This window comes from Stegostoma tigrinum, chromosome 10, assembly GCF_030684315.1.
Source record: "Stegostoma tigrinum isolate sSteTig4 chromosome 10, sSteTig4.hap1, whole genome shotgun sequence".
Classification (NCBI taxonomy): domain Eukaryota; kingdom Metazoa; phylum Chordata; class Chondrichthyes; order Orectolobiformes; family Stegostomatidae; genus Stegostoma; species Stegostoma tigrinum.
Window position 1 is genome coordinate 14,263,384 of NC_081363.1, and position 14,380 is coordinate 14,277,763.

At 40.5% G+C, this 14,380-nt stretch overlaps 1 protein-coding gene across 4 annotated transcripts in view; it reads right to left on the reverse strand.

The window, feature by feature from the left end:
- Positions 1 to 10,638: 10,638 nt before the first annotated feature.
- Positions 10,639 to 14,380, reverse strand: part of LOC125455953 (exportin-1-like) — a 77,068-nt gene continuing 73,326 nt past the window's right edge. For all 4 annotated transcript variants that reach the window (XM_059649022.1, XM_048538549.2, XM_048538550.2 and 1 more), the window contains one exon: positions 10,639 to 10,819. In XM_059649022.1, the coding sequence (XP_059505005.1) occupies positions 10,673 to 10,819 (147 nt within the window). In that variant the 3' untranslated portion in view covers positions 10,639 to 10,672. The remainder of the gene's footprint in view (positions 10,820 to 14,380) is intronic.

Genomic DNA, 14,380 nt, shown 5'->3' on the forward strand with positions numbered 1-14,380 from the left:
GTTTGGTCAGTTTAATACAAAGGTGTCATCCACGTATCAGATCCACAGCTTCAACTGGATTAGTCGAAGTCTCTGCATCACTGCTTCAACTATTACTCTGGAGATAAGTGATCCCTTGGGGGTCTCGTTGATCTGTTCATACATTTGGCCATTAAAAGGTAAAGAGGGTTGAGGCATAGGTCCAACGACCCAACCAACCACAATACCGGTCATAAATTCTAATGAGTATAGTCCTGGTCTACTCAATCTCCTCATATGCCAACCCTCTCAATGCTGGAATCAACCTAGAGAACCTCTTCTGCAACCCCTCCAGTGTCAGTAAATCCTTTTTCAATTAAGGCCAAAGCTCTACAGAGTACTCCTGTGTACCACAGTTGCAGCCTCACTAGTGCCCTGTACAGATGCAGTTCAACCTCCCTGATTTTAAGGTCTATTCTTCTAACAATGAAGGACAGTGTTCGGTTTGCCTTTTTAAATTACCTGCTGCACCTACAAATCAATTTTTGTGATTCATGCACAAGGATGCCCAGATCCCTCCGCACAGCAAAAATTCTTCACCACTTATAATAACCCATTTTGATGTTATTCCTGCCAAAATGGATGACCTCATATTTACCAACATCATATTCCATTTCCATCTACCAGACCTTTGCCCACTCACTTAACCTATATCCCTCTGCAGATTGTGTCCCCTGCATACTTGCCTCCAATTTCACATTTCCTTCCTGAAAATTAGCAAGGAACCAGATAGGTTTTCACACCCATTTATAGTCATAGATTCATTGAGTCATACAGCATGGAAGCAGACCCTGTCCATGCCAAACATAATCTCCAAACTAAATTAGTCCCACCTGCCGACACTTGACCCATATCCCTGCAAACATTTCTTATTCATGTACTAATCTAAATGTCTTTTAAGTGTTGTGACTGTACCCACATCCACCACTTCCTCGAAGTTTATTCCACAAACTGTGTCAAAATACTTAACCCTCATATCCTTTATTAAAAATATGCCTCATCTCATCTTAAAAATATGCCCACTAGTCTTAATCTCCCACCCCTGGGAGAAGATACCTGTTCACCTTATCTATACCCTCTTTAGTTTGTAAACTTGTACAAGGTCACCCCTCAACCTTCTGTGTTCCAATGAAAAAGTCCCAGCCTTTCTTTATAACTCAAACCTTCCATACCTGGCAACATCCTTGTAAATTTCTTTTGATTTCTCTCCAGCTTGATGATATCCTTCCGATAACTGGGTGACCAGAACTGGACACAGTATTCCAGAAGAGGCCTCACCAAAGTCCTGTATAACTTCAACATGACTTCCCAATGCCTTTACTCAAAGGACTTCACATTGAAATATTTCAGAGTGGAGGGACAACCCTTTACAATCGAGATGAGGAGCAATTTCTTCAGCCAGAGGGTGGTTAATCTACAGAACTCATTGCTGCACAAGAATCATGGAGGCCAAGTTGAGCGCATTTAAGACAGAGATAGCTATAGATAGGTTTTTCATTAGTCAGGAGATCAAGGGTTATAAGGAGAAAGCAACAGAATGGGGTCAAGAAACATATCAGCCAAATCGCAGAGCAGACTCAAATGGGCCAAATGACCTAATTCTGTTCCTTCATCTTAAGGTCTCAATTTAGGTTATTAAATGAAGTTTTGCAAAGAGGCCAATATGTCAGCAGAGCCTTTCTTCTAATAACATTGTGCCAACTCCTTATGGTCAGTACCTAGGGCATGAGGATTTGAAACATGATAATGAAGTAGCACTAGTTATGACAGACCAGGGCATCAACCTCAACTCTGATAGCATAAAAATCTGGACAAGCACTGTTCAGCATAGTACCAAGGGAGTGGCACCCTTTCCTTATTACAAGCAGTGAAGGGGCCCTAACACTGACCATGTTTGAACAAAAACAAGGAAATGCACCCCCAAAACGGTTTCAACATTCTCCTTCAGTCAGTGTCACTACATACATTAGCTGACCATCTCCTCACAAAACACTGCTGTGTACAAACAGGGCCGTTTCTCACATTTCACATGCTCCTCACTTGGTATTGTGATCATGCCATCCAACCTCAGGAACATAACATATGAAAAGATGACAAGAGGAGCAGTTGACTTAAGGCAGTTTTTTTTAATATTTTAGTCCCAGATATGGGACAGAATATTTATACATAAAAAGGTACAATCAAGCACTCCAATTAAAGAATGCTAGCCATTGCTTCCAAAAGATTTAGATGATGCTCTTCACAAATCAGCATTGAAAGATCTTAGTTACAGTCAACCAAGCTCAGTGCGGACTATACATTGTATGTTCCACTGATCATACTGTTTCCAAATAGAATACCAGGGATGAAAGAATCTCTCTCATGCATGCGCGCGCACACACACACACGCACACACACACACACACACACACAATGGATCCTTAAAATGGCAGTTAAGTTTCTAACTACTACAACCAGACAGTTAAAGTCAGCTACAGAAGTTTTCTAAAAAAAATCCAGGCATCAGTATTTTCATGAAACACAAAGATACACTTGCCAATGCACACAGGTTACTAATCAATTAGGATGGTTGAGAGAGAAAGACAAGACTGAACCTTTTCTTAAACTTGAAAAACAAAGTTGGTCTATTATTAACTTGTCAAAAATGTTAAAGTTTTATGATCGCTGACAGTACACTGCCAGCACCTTTTAAAATATTTTTGGTAGCAATTTCATGTAAAAATAATAGCTATTAAAGGAATTGGTCCCTCTCTCTAGTCAGTCTACAATATACACCCTGCTTGAATGGGCAATAATGCTTTGACTGCAATTCTGACAAAAAGGGAATTGTTTCAAGAGGGTGTTTGGGTGTGTCCCCCCATCCATATAGTTTAATGTATTAAAGTGGGCCCTGAAAAGTTGTCCACCTTCAAATGATTAGTTTAAACTTGATGTTAACCATGTATGTCAGTGAAGGTAGAGGGATGATTATTAGTTTATGCTTTCTCTGTCAAAAGGGGAGGGACACTAGTTGCAGCTGAAGAACAGGATTAATTTGGAGATGAATCGCTGAGAAAAAAAAAGACAGAATAAATCACATTGAATTCCCTCCATTCCAGAGCCAAAGTAATGAACTTTGCTCATTCTGTGCTTTTCATTACATGACACCAGCTTCTTCACATCACTGTCAGCAATTCCAAGTCAGAATCCCAATAACACCATACCACGCTAACATCTTAATAAAAGCAAACAGTCCAAAAAGTATATGGTCTCTGCCACAGTAAAGTTGACGTTTACACAGTCACTTCCTTTCATCCAGAAAAGGGAAGCCCTCCCCAAACAGTGGACCTTGAGAAGCCATCTCTAACAGGCTGAAAGCTAGCCAATTACATATCACCCCAATCTTTCAGCTAATTCTGATGCAGTTGAACTAGACCAAAAACAGGAAAACAAAATCATGACCAGTTACAGTAATAATACAATTTAAAATGGAGTATACACTGCATAAAACTCATCCCTTAAAAAGTACAAAAATGGTATAATATTGAAAATACTGTAATTAAAGCAATAAATCACTGAAGGGTTTGAATCCCTACTGAAGGACAATGTTGTATTTATTCAGAATAACAGAGGGGAAATCTGCTTTTCTGGTCTACACAGAGTGTTAATACAACTTTTCCAATTATTAAGATTTGGAATCAAGAATGCATTTCTTGTTCTGTACAATTAAGGACATAAATAAATGTGTAGAACTGCAACTTTTAAATGTAGGATGCACAGATCAGCCTCTTTGTTCAACTGTCATGCACTTACAAAACAAAACAAAATACCCATTACGCTGACAGCCGCAAACAAAACCCAGCTCAAATTCAGGCTGTTACTTTGTTCCCTATTAAAATGACTACCTGGGGCAATTCAAAATTGAAACAATACTCTCATTCTTGTAGCATTGTAATGGAGAGCAAAAAGTGGGGAAAGAACTTCCAGAAATGAACCACTAGATTTTCTCTGTTGGGTATCATCCAAACTAAATGGCATGTAAATGCATCAGGAAGCTTCTCCTCTTGTGTACTCATTTAACACATACACAGGTATAGAAGCAGATCCAAATAGTTTAGAAGTTGAAGGGAGCAGCATGTCTGCACGCACTAATTCACACAAGCTGGAAAAGGCTCAAAGATTTGTACAATTGCTGCGGAAAATAACGTGCACTTCAAAAAAAAGTAAAGCATTAATGAATAATCACACGGTGTCTTCACACATCTACTCAATATATTACTGGAAAAGATTAAAACGACAACATCCCTGTTCTCAAAGATACTCCACCACTAACAGTAAATCTTAAAAACAAAATTGAACACGTTTAGAAACTAGATAAACGACTTAATAATTAATCTTAAAAATGCTCAAATTTTGAATATAAGCAATTGAAATGCAATCCTCTCCTGCATGAATCAACAAGCAGTTTTTAGACAGTAAAACTGCACCAATAAAACATGCAAGTTTATTGATTTGACTAAAGTATCAGAAGTTAAGGTTAGTTTCTGCTCAACAAAAAAAAACCTTCTGATCCATACAAATAAGAACTAAACATCTCTCATTCCCTTCCCACACTTTAATTATACACTACGCTGGCCAGTGTATTCCAAGACAGTAAAACATCTCAGACTGAAGGAGAGGTTAAATTAATCCTTCAGTACCTCAGAACCTAAACAAAAAGTTGAAGCTTTTTTATCTTGCACTCATCGAGACAGACTCAAAGCAGCCAAAACTGTCACAATTTATACCACAAAGAAAACAGATACTGATTGGGCAAGGGGCAAAGGCACTGCCAATGCGAAAGCAACAGGAAATATTCCATGACCAATCTCAGCCAAAAATCAATCAGTACCGTTTTCTCCTACAATTGCCTTCGTTTACAATTTTGTATGCTTTCAGTTGTCTTGAGTGCAAGATTAACAAGTTTCAACAGACTTCTGTTTTCAGCGATGTTCATTTGTTAGCATGTGGTCATGGTTCACAGATAACAACAATGAGTGCATCTTACAGCACCATACAATTTATGGAAAAGTACTGCAAAGCTGGTCAAAAGGAGAAGGGAATTAAAAGGGATTAAACTCACACTGCTGACAAATCTCGATGGGCCAAATTGTTAACCATTAACTGAAATGTCCACAATCTTAAAATGATAAATCTTGGGATAAAGTGATTAATATACTGAATCCCAGATGGAACAGTGAAGGCAAGGAGCTCTGGAACTATTTAGAATACATGTGAATTTTGCATTTGGGTGGTAAAGGTACAGAGGAAAGAAGGAACTGAAGACTTCCTGGCTGAGTGAATGCTTTTCCTCCTAGGTAAATGTCACTATCTAATACACTTGTAGGTTCCAGCGTATAAGCTTATCTGCCCATCTCTCTCCATGTACCCCCACCCTCCACCACCACCTTTTAGCTCTCTCAACACAACACTAACGTAGTTTCAAATCACCAAGACACTGGTTTTCCATTCAATGGAGCTTGTTTTAACAATGACAGTCACTAAATCTGAATACAATAGATAAAGGGGGAAGTGTCGTTTTATACCAGTTGCTAAAGTAAACATGCAGGTGCAGCAAGCAGTGAAAGTGGGAAATGGTATGTAGGCCTTCATAGTGAGAGAATTTGAGTACAACGAGCATGGTTTGCTGCAACTGCACAAGGGCCCTAGTGAGATTACATTCGCACAAACGTGTGCAATTTTCACCACCTTGTTGGAGTTACTGGCTATGGAAGGTGTGAATCTGACTCCTGGGATGAGACAGGGACTGACGTTGAACAGGCAGTTGATTTAAAAATATGCGCACTGGAGTCAAGAATAATTTGGGAGAGGGAGACGGGGAACTCAGAAACCTACAAAATTCTAATAAGAGTAGGTGGGCAAAATGCAGGAAGCATGTTGACGATGACCAAGATAGTTCAGAATTAGGGGTGATGTTTCAAGGATACAGGGTAGGCCATTTAAGGGCCGAGATGAGGAGAAATTTGTCCTACCAGAGAGCAGTGAGCCTGTGGAATTCTGTGCCACAGAAAGCAGCTGAGGCCAAACAAAACAGTGAATGTTTTTAAGAAGAAGTTACATTATAGCTGTTAGGACTGCAGGGTCAAAAGGATGTGCGGAGAAAGCAGGAACAGGGAATTGAGTTGGATATCAGACATGACCATACTGAAATGATGGAACATGCTAAAAGCAAAAAGGGGCCAAATAGCCCACTCCTGCTCCTATTTTTTATGTTTCTAACCTTAGGCCAAAATCTCAAGATTTTAAAACTACTAGAAGTGAACATCTCCACATGTTGCATAAAACTAGTCTGATAACAGATTTGTTTACTATTTTTCATTTTTAGAAGATCAATTTTAAGGTTGATAATTTGAATGGTGCAGCTTCATACAGACTTCTACATTATATCCAGTCATTTACAATCATGCAAGGTCTACTGCTGAATAACATCTCTGAATGAAGCCATCAACTCCACAGAGTCCACTGGAAACATGCCACAGCTGGCTCTCATCAACACTGAATAGCAATTTCTAAAATCATGTTCTATTTAAAAATACATAAGATATAACCTACACTCTCCATATATCAAATCTGCATATAATGCTCCTACAAAAACTCAAAGAAAAGGTGGACTAATGTCTGTCTTTAAAGCAGTACAAGGAGACTAGAAAGCGTACATCTCCAACCCAGACTAATTAGTAACACGCCTTGGTTATAATGAGATGAGATTCCCTTAACTATCCGTAGCTGTCACCCGTTTACTGATACAGAAAATAAAACCAGAAATTATTTTCTACCCTTTCCCCACACCCAAGAAAGTCCAATTAAAATAACTAAGCAAAAAGTCAAGAGAATGTGTCTCTAACTAGAAACTAACCAGTCCATACAAACCCAATACTGAGCTGTGGAAGCAAGAGGTGTTGCTAAAATTAATGCAAGCCTGTAGAAATTGAAATCTTGATTGCCAACAACAGCATCTATCCGAGGAATCATTTGCATTGCTCGTCACGTTCTTTTTTTAAAAATGCACCAAAATATAAGAAGTGTACATAAAAACACACATGCAATCACACATGCTCTTCTCAAAGCATACACAGTGGCACACACTTTTATATTAAAAAAAAGTTTAAAAACAGAGGTCCTTCTGTATTTGGGTGACTCCTCATGGAGGAAAAACTGAATAGTTTAAAACAAAAAGTAGCATATTTATATGTTAAACAAATCGCAGGTTAGAGTACAAGTCAGTTTAAAAATAAAAATACAAAAATGCAAGATACACTGCATGACACACTCACCAATAACTACCATCTAATTTAACTAAAATCTTATTACAAAAATAACATTTCTGTTCTAGGCATCTTAATTACAGGCTGTACAGATTTTTGAACAAAGTGAGGGAGGTACTTGACTTTTGCAGGAGGATGCAGGTTGCTTCCAATTTCCTGCTACAAATTCAATCGAATAAAACATTTGTAATACAGTGTAAATCAACAAAATTACAGGTTCTTAAACAAGACTTTCTGTACAAGTACCGAAAAGAGACAGCAGTCAATAATCACCTCCTCGAAGCATTAAACATAACTAGACACATACAAGAGAACAAAAATGTACATGCACACATACTAGGTGGACAATACTATCTCGCTGTATGCAAGTACAAGACACACTGCGGGCAAAAACTAAGAAAGCTCATGTTCCTGTGACAGCCAAACAATAAAATTAATCCTCTCGTCTTCACTGGCACAGCTTGAATGTGACACAGGACATAGGGAATGGAGTGATACTTTAAAATGAAATTAGCCATCTTTCTCTCAAGCAGGCCTACACTAAACAAAAGCAATATCTCAAACTGATTATCAAATTAATTTAGATTAAAAAGTGTAGTCACAGAAAAATTACGAGTCAAAAAAGTTACTTGCATGCCGATATAGAATGCAGCTGCAGACATTTTAGGGCTAAATTTAAGTAATTTTTGGAGTGATTAAAATTTTGCATGGAAGTGGTGTGTGCATTTAGCACAGGTGTCTTAGTATTGCGACTAGAGCAGCTGCATCTGAATAAAATCATCATTTCTGTATTTATCAGCTTTGAGTAATTTTTCTTTTGAATGCAGACAAGGATACCAGCTTTACAAAATAAACCTAGATCTAGAATCCACTCCACAAAAAGCACTACATTTATTCCATATGTCTGTGACCCAGAGTGTGGGGAAACTTCTGATATTTTTGACACAGCCCAGGTGAAATACCTAGAAGAGCAAGCAGAGATAGCTGGTGAAATGGTGATTTTAGGTAAAATGGGGAGTTGAAAGAAGAATCGATCATGAAACATCCTCTCCCTTAATGCAGTTATGCTACGAGAAAATAATTCCAGCTGTTTCGATCGTGTGGGCTACATTACAATCTCAGAAAGCATGGCACTATTCTTCCTTCAACAAGCAATTCACACCTTACTCGTAAAGTTTAAATCAAAAGTAGACCAGACACCACTTAAGAGATTTTCCTTTAATAATGGGCAACACAAACTAAGCTTCCCTTAGTTATTTCTTTGAGGGTTGGAGCAGAAGGACCGAGGGCAAACTAAGACAAAACAAAACTCAAATGACATAGAAAATAAACTGCTCAATGATTCAATGCTGGAGGAGTGAGGTTTGGGTGGCGTAAGTGCAGCTGGCACAGGCTGTAAAATGACACGAGAGTTTGGTTTCTCAAATTAAGTCTTCCCTGGCCTCCCAGCCCACCCCCTTCCCCCACCACTTACTTGATGGTACACCCCTGCAATCTGAACCCACCCCGTGTTCACAACCTTTGCTGAGCAATTCAAGGTGACAGGTTGCAGCACATTTGATAGCATGAAAACACTGTGGATTATCCAAACTTTTCAGTCAGACTGCACTGTTAGAACACAGACCACGCTGGTTGAATGGCCACGATATAAACAGCAACTTCTGGGGTTTGATGTGGTGGTGGTGGTGAGGAGAGGATGAGGGTTCCACTCTGATACCTTTCAAATGCGCTCATTCAACCAAGAGATCAAGGTTAAAGACAGAGGAGATAAATTGTGACCAAAGTAAAGTGTGCAAGGTCCCACTTTTAGACCCAGTCACGAATTCCCTCCACCCAGACCTCTGTTACTCGGAAGCTAACAAACAAAAGTTTCCAGAAACATCAAGCTCTTCATCTTCTGCCCAGAACAAAGTAGCAAATGGCACCCAATGACTCCATAAATCTCTAACCAGATTTGATTTTAAAAATCCAAAGCAAATTCAGCTTCATGGGGTGGGTGGAATTCAAATTCATGGCTACGGTGTTCACACACAGGTCAGATGGAGAGTGTGGCGGGGGCATGGAACAGCTGTGACCTATTAAATGGTGGAGCATGCTTCAGGGCCAGAACTTTCTACTTCTGCTCCTGGTTCGTATGATTGTCACAATTTATTTTTTGAATAAAAAGCCTTTAAATTCATTCAGTATTTATGGGCTAAGGGATTTCACACAAATCAGTCAATCTGTATAAAAAAGGAAGGAACTCTATGATATGGCAATCCTGAGTAAAGTTTCTTGGGGAAAACACAGTAGGTAAGACAAAGATCCAACACTGCGCTTTCAGGCTAACTCAAGTTGGCCCTTTTATAAACTAGACTTTCTCCCCCCATCCCCGCACCCCCCCCCCCACCCCCCCACCCCAATAACGATGTGGACAAGTGCCCCAAACATTCCATGCAGGCACACGCAAACATTTTGCACGATGAACTGCAATTTTGGCAAACAGAATGTTACTCAAAAACCGGGAGTGGTAACATTCATTAAAAAAAAGTTTCCAAACCTCCCCGTCACCCAAACAGAATGCCTGTTTTCATACCAGCAAACTATTACCCTAGTCAAATCCAACCCATCACCTTTTGAAACTTCCACAGAATACTACTGCAATGAACCCTGCCAAGATACAAAGGCGAGCTAGAAACCACAGAGAATATTACAGCATAAATAGTTAACATGAGCAGTTTATAAAAGAACAAAGTGTATGCCCTCAGCCTCTCTTTCAACCAAATACCATGCATTCATTCAGGTCAACGGAAGCATCGCCCGAACCACCAACCAGATTCAATCTGAGCACAGGGAAATTTTGCATTTTGCCTCAATCTTCACAAAACACTGCGACTTTTAAAGCATTCTGCAGAGACCAATTTTGTGAAGCTAACCCAGGCTGGGTTTAATATAAAAACTGAACTAGAGAATGTTTCAAGAATTTCTACATCATGGTTTAAATTGTTGAACTAGCTCAAGTTGTACAACACCACACGACCCAAAGGTGGAATACTGGTTGCAGGTTTAGTTGTCAACAGGTTCATGAATCAGAAATACAACTTTATCCCGGGCAGGGAAAATGAAAAACAGTAGAGCTTTCTCTAACAATACAAAACTCTCTCCTGAGATAATTGCAAGGAAACAAAACATACAGGCTGGAATTTCAATTTTTAAGAAGTCCCATCACATCAAACCAATGAAGGATTTGTTCCATTTGCTGTCCCAATCACACACATTCACTCGCTGTCTTTACCTCATTTCATTTCTCACCCCCACCCACCCACCCTCCCTTTCCCCATCCTTTCCTTCTGGTAACACTTGGAATTTGTTCAATCACACATCTCCTCTGCTATTTCATGTGGGTTTAAGATCCCAGGAACAGTCATTTGCAGCTTTCTCTTTTCCTCCTGGGCCTGGCGCAGAGCTGTTTCCCTCTCCTCCAGGAACAAGTCTGACGTGTCTTCACCACCGAATTCCTAATGAGAAAAACAAATCCAAGAAGATTAGCACAGTTACTTTTCCATTCAGAACTCACGTTGAAGCGCAAGAAGAATGCATTTGGTAGCCCTCCCTCCAGCCAGGACTCTGTTCCCTCAAAAAAGTTCCTGGTGAACATCTGGTGCCAGATTTAGAGAGGGATCCTGAAGCACCACTTTAAACCAATATAACCTTTAAACACAGTTACATTTCAAGAGCAACTTTAAAATTTACATAGCACCTAAACTTAATGAAGTGTCTCAAGGAATTTCACAGGAGATTTATAAAACAAATGCTAAAGGCATAAAAACTAAATGGGATGGTACAGTGGCTCAGCAGTTAGCACTGGGGACCTGGGTTCAATTCCAAACTTGGGCGACTGTCCATGTGGAATTTGCACATTCTATGTGCGTCTGCATGGATTTCCTCTGGTGCTCCAGTTTCCTCCCACATTCCAAAGATGTGTAGGTTAGGGGGACTGACCATGCTAAATTGCCTGTAGGTGTCCCAATGTGTATGTGAGGTGGATTAACCATGGGAAATGCAGGGTGGGATGTTCTTCTGAGTGTTGGTGTGGACTTGTTGGGCCAAATGGCTATTAGGTTAGGTCACCAAAAGCTTGGCCAAAGAGGAAGGATTGAAGTAATGTCTTAAGGGAGGAAAACAAACTTAGAGATGTGCTGACCTGTTGGGGAAGTTGTTCCAGAACTTCAAGCTTAGGGCAACAGAAAGCACAGCCACCAATGAGGGAACAATTACAAAATCAGGAGTCCACAAGAGTTAGGGGAACGCGTTTGCAGGGTTGAGGTGCTGATAGAAATGGCAGCAACGTGCTTTGAAATCCAAAGCTATTCCTCTGTCAAACCTATGTAATATCATAGACTCCTCAATACTTACCCATTTTAGGCTCTTCCACAACACAGGTTGGATACTAAAAAGGATGGGAAGGGGATGCAGACAAAAAGTGAACAAGGACACGTGAAGATGGGTGAAGGGCCGAGCTGGTGATGTAGTGGCAATGTCACTGGACTAGTAATCCACAGCCCCTGTTCAACACATGTTCAAAACCCACCAGAGCAGGTGATGAAATTTGAATTCAATATAACTGGAATAAAAAGCTGGCTTAATGGCAACCATGTAACCCGTGTGGTTCATGAACATCCTTTAGGGAAGGAAATCTGCCATCCCTACTTGGCTTGGTCTGCATGTGACTCCACAGGCACAGCAATATGGCTGAATTTTTAACTGCTCTCTGGACGATTAGGGGTGGGAAATGCAAGCTAGAGCAACCAGTAGTGCTCATTTCACGTGAATGAATTGAATTGTTATATTAAACAAAAAACTAGGGAGATAATACTCAGGAGAGGATCTGAAGGCCATGGTTCAATGGGGTACAGAACATAGGAAAGCACAGTGGATAACACTGCAGCCTCACAGCACCAGGGACCTGGGTTCAATTCCAGCCTTTGGCAGCTGCCTGTGTGGAGTTTGCACATTCTCCCCGTGTCTGCGTGGGCTTCCTCTGGGGTGCTCCAGTTTACCGCCACAGTCCAAAGTTTTTTTTTGAAAATCATGAATTTTTCAAAAAAAAATCATGAATCCAATGGTACAGGCTTTTTTTTAAAAACACCAGCTGCCTTCCCTTCTCCTGACCTCAAAATGCCTGCTGGGCTGCTAGATCATCAGTACTGGATACGCATAATGGTACGCCCGCACTCACTGAGCAAATTTATTCAAAATATGAAAAGAATCTGCAACATTAAACACTCAAGTCCAACTACACTCAATGAGACTCATTTAGCGAATTTTGTATCCAGTTGGCAAGCTCACCCTCAGTTCCATATGACCTAACTTTCTAAGGTTTTGAGAATAGATTTTAAGTAAGGCAGTACGGTGGCTCAATGGTTAGCACTGCTGCCCCACAGTGCCTGGGACCTGGGTTCGATTCTACCTTCTGGCAACTGTCGGTGTGGAGTTTGCATATTCTCCCAGCGTCTGCGTGGGTTTCCTCTAGGTGCTCCGGTTTTCTCCCACAGTGCAAAGATGTGAAGGTTAGCTGGATTGGCTGTGCTAAATTGCTCATGGTGTTCAGGGGTTGTCTAGATGAGGTGGGTTATAGGAAGATGGGTCTGGGTGGGATGCTCAGAGGGTCAGTGTGGACGTGTTGAGCGGAAGGGCCTGTTTTCAACCTGCAGGGATTCTACGATTCTTAGATTTGTAGCTCAGGTTGTGGATGTTGCGGGTGGTTGGCAGAGTAATGAAATGTCTGTGGCACAATAAACCAGCTTGGAGAGGCAACGAACCGCAACGACCTAACTTTACTAATTAGTCTAACATGCGGAACACTGTCAAAGGCTTTACTGAAGTCCAAGCGAATAACGTCTATTCTGGTGGCCTCAACAATCTACTTGGTAACTTATTCAAAAGAAAACTCAAATCAAATTTGAGAAAGATATTTTCCCTCATGCAAAAGCACGTTGACTCATGTCACCCCCCAAACATGGAAAAATGAAAAGTCTTCAAAACTGAGACAACGAGAGTCCAGAGAAAGTATGTTCCTATTAGGGTGAAAGACAAGGCAGGTGGGTGTAGGGAATGTCGGATGACTGCAGAAATTGAGGTTTTGGTCAAGAAAAAGGAGGAAGCATGTCAGGTATAGACAGCAGCAACTGAGTGAATTCCTAGAAGAGTATATAAAGGAGGTAGGAGTACACTTAAGAGGGAGGTCCAGGCGGGCAAGAATAGGACATCAGATAGCTTTGGCAAATTGGATTCCAGAGAATCCAGAGGGATTTTTCAAATAGGTAACTAGGGCGAGAAGATGGCCCCTTAAAGATAAGCAAGGCCACTTGTGTTGAACAGCAGATGAGGGAGATACAGACGAGTATTGTGCATAAGGTTTACTTGGAGAAGAATAGGGAAGCTATTGAACATGGGGAAATGAATAGCAACATCTTGAAAAAATGTCCATATTATAGAGGTGGTGCTGCTGGATAGCTTAAAACATGTGAAGATGAATAAAAAACCAGGAGCTGATCAGGTACTCTAGAACTTTCTGCAGGAAGCTGGGGGAAGTGATTGCTGGGTTACTTGCTGAGGTATTTGTATCATTGATAACCACAGGCGAGGTGCCAGAAGTCTGGAGGTCAGCTATTGTGGTATTACAAGTTAAGAAACGTGGTAAGGAAAAGCCAGGAAAATTGTGTCTCATGACTTTAATTGGGTTTTTTCGAAGAATTAACAAAGATGATTGATGAGGGCAGAGTTTTACATAGGCTTCAATAAGGTGCTCAATATGGTTCCACATAGTAGGCTGGTTAGCAAGGTTAGATCACATGGAATACAGGGAGAACTAACCATTTGGATACAGAAATGGCTTGATGGTAGAAGACAGAGGGTGTGGAGGTGGGTTGCTTTTTAGACTGGAGGCCTGTGACCAGCATTGTGCCACAGGCAGTAGTACTGGGTCCATTGCTTTTCATCATTTATGCAAATGATTTGGATTGGAATACGGGAGGTTTGGTTAAGTTTGCAGATGATACCAAAATTGGAGGTGTAGT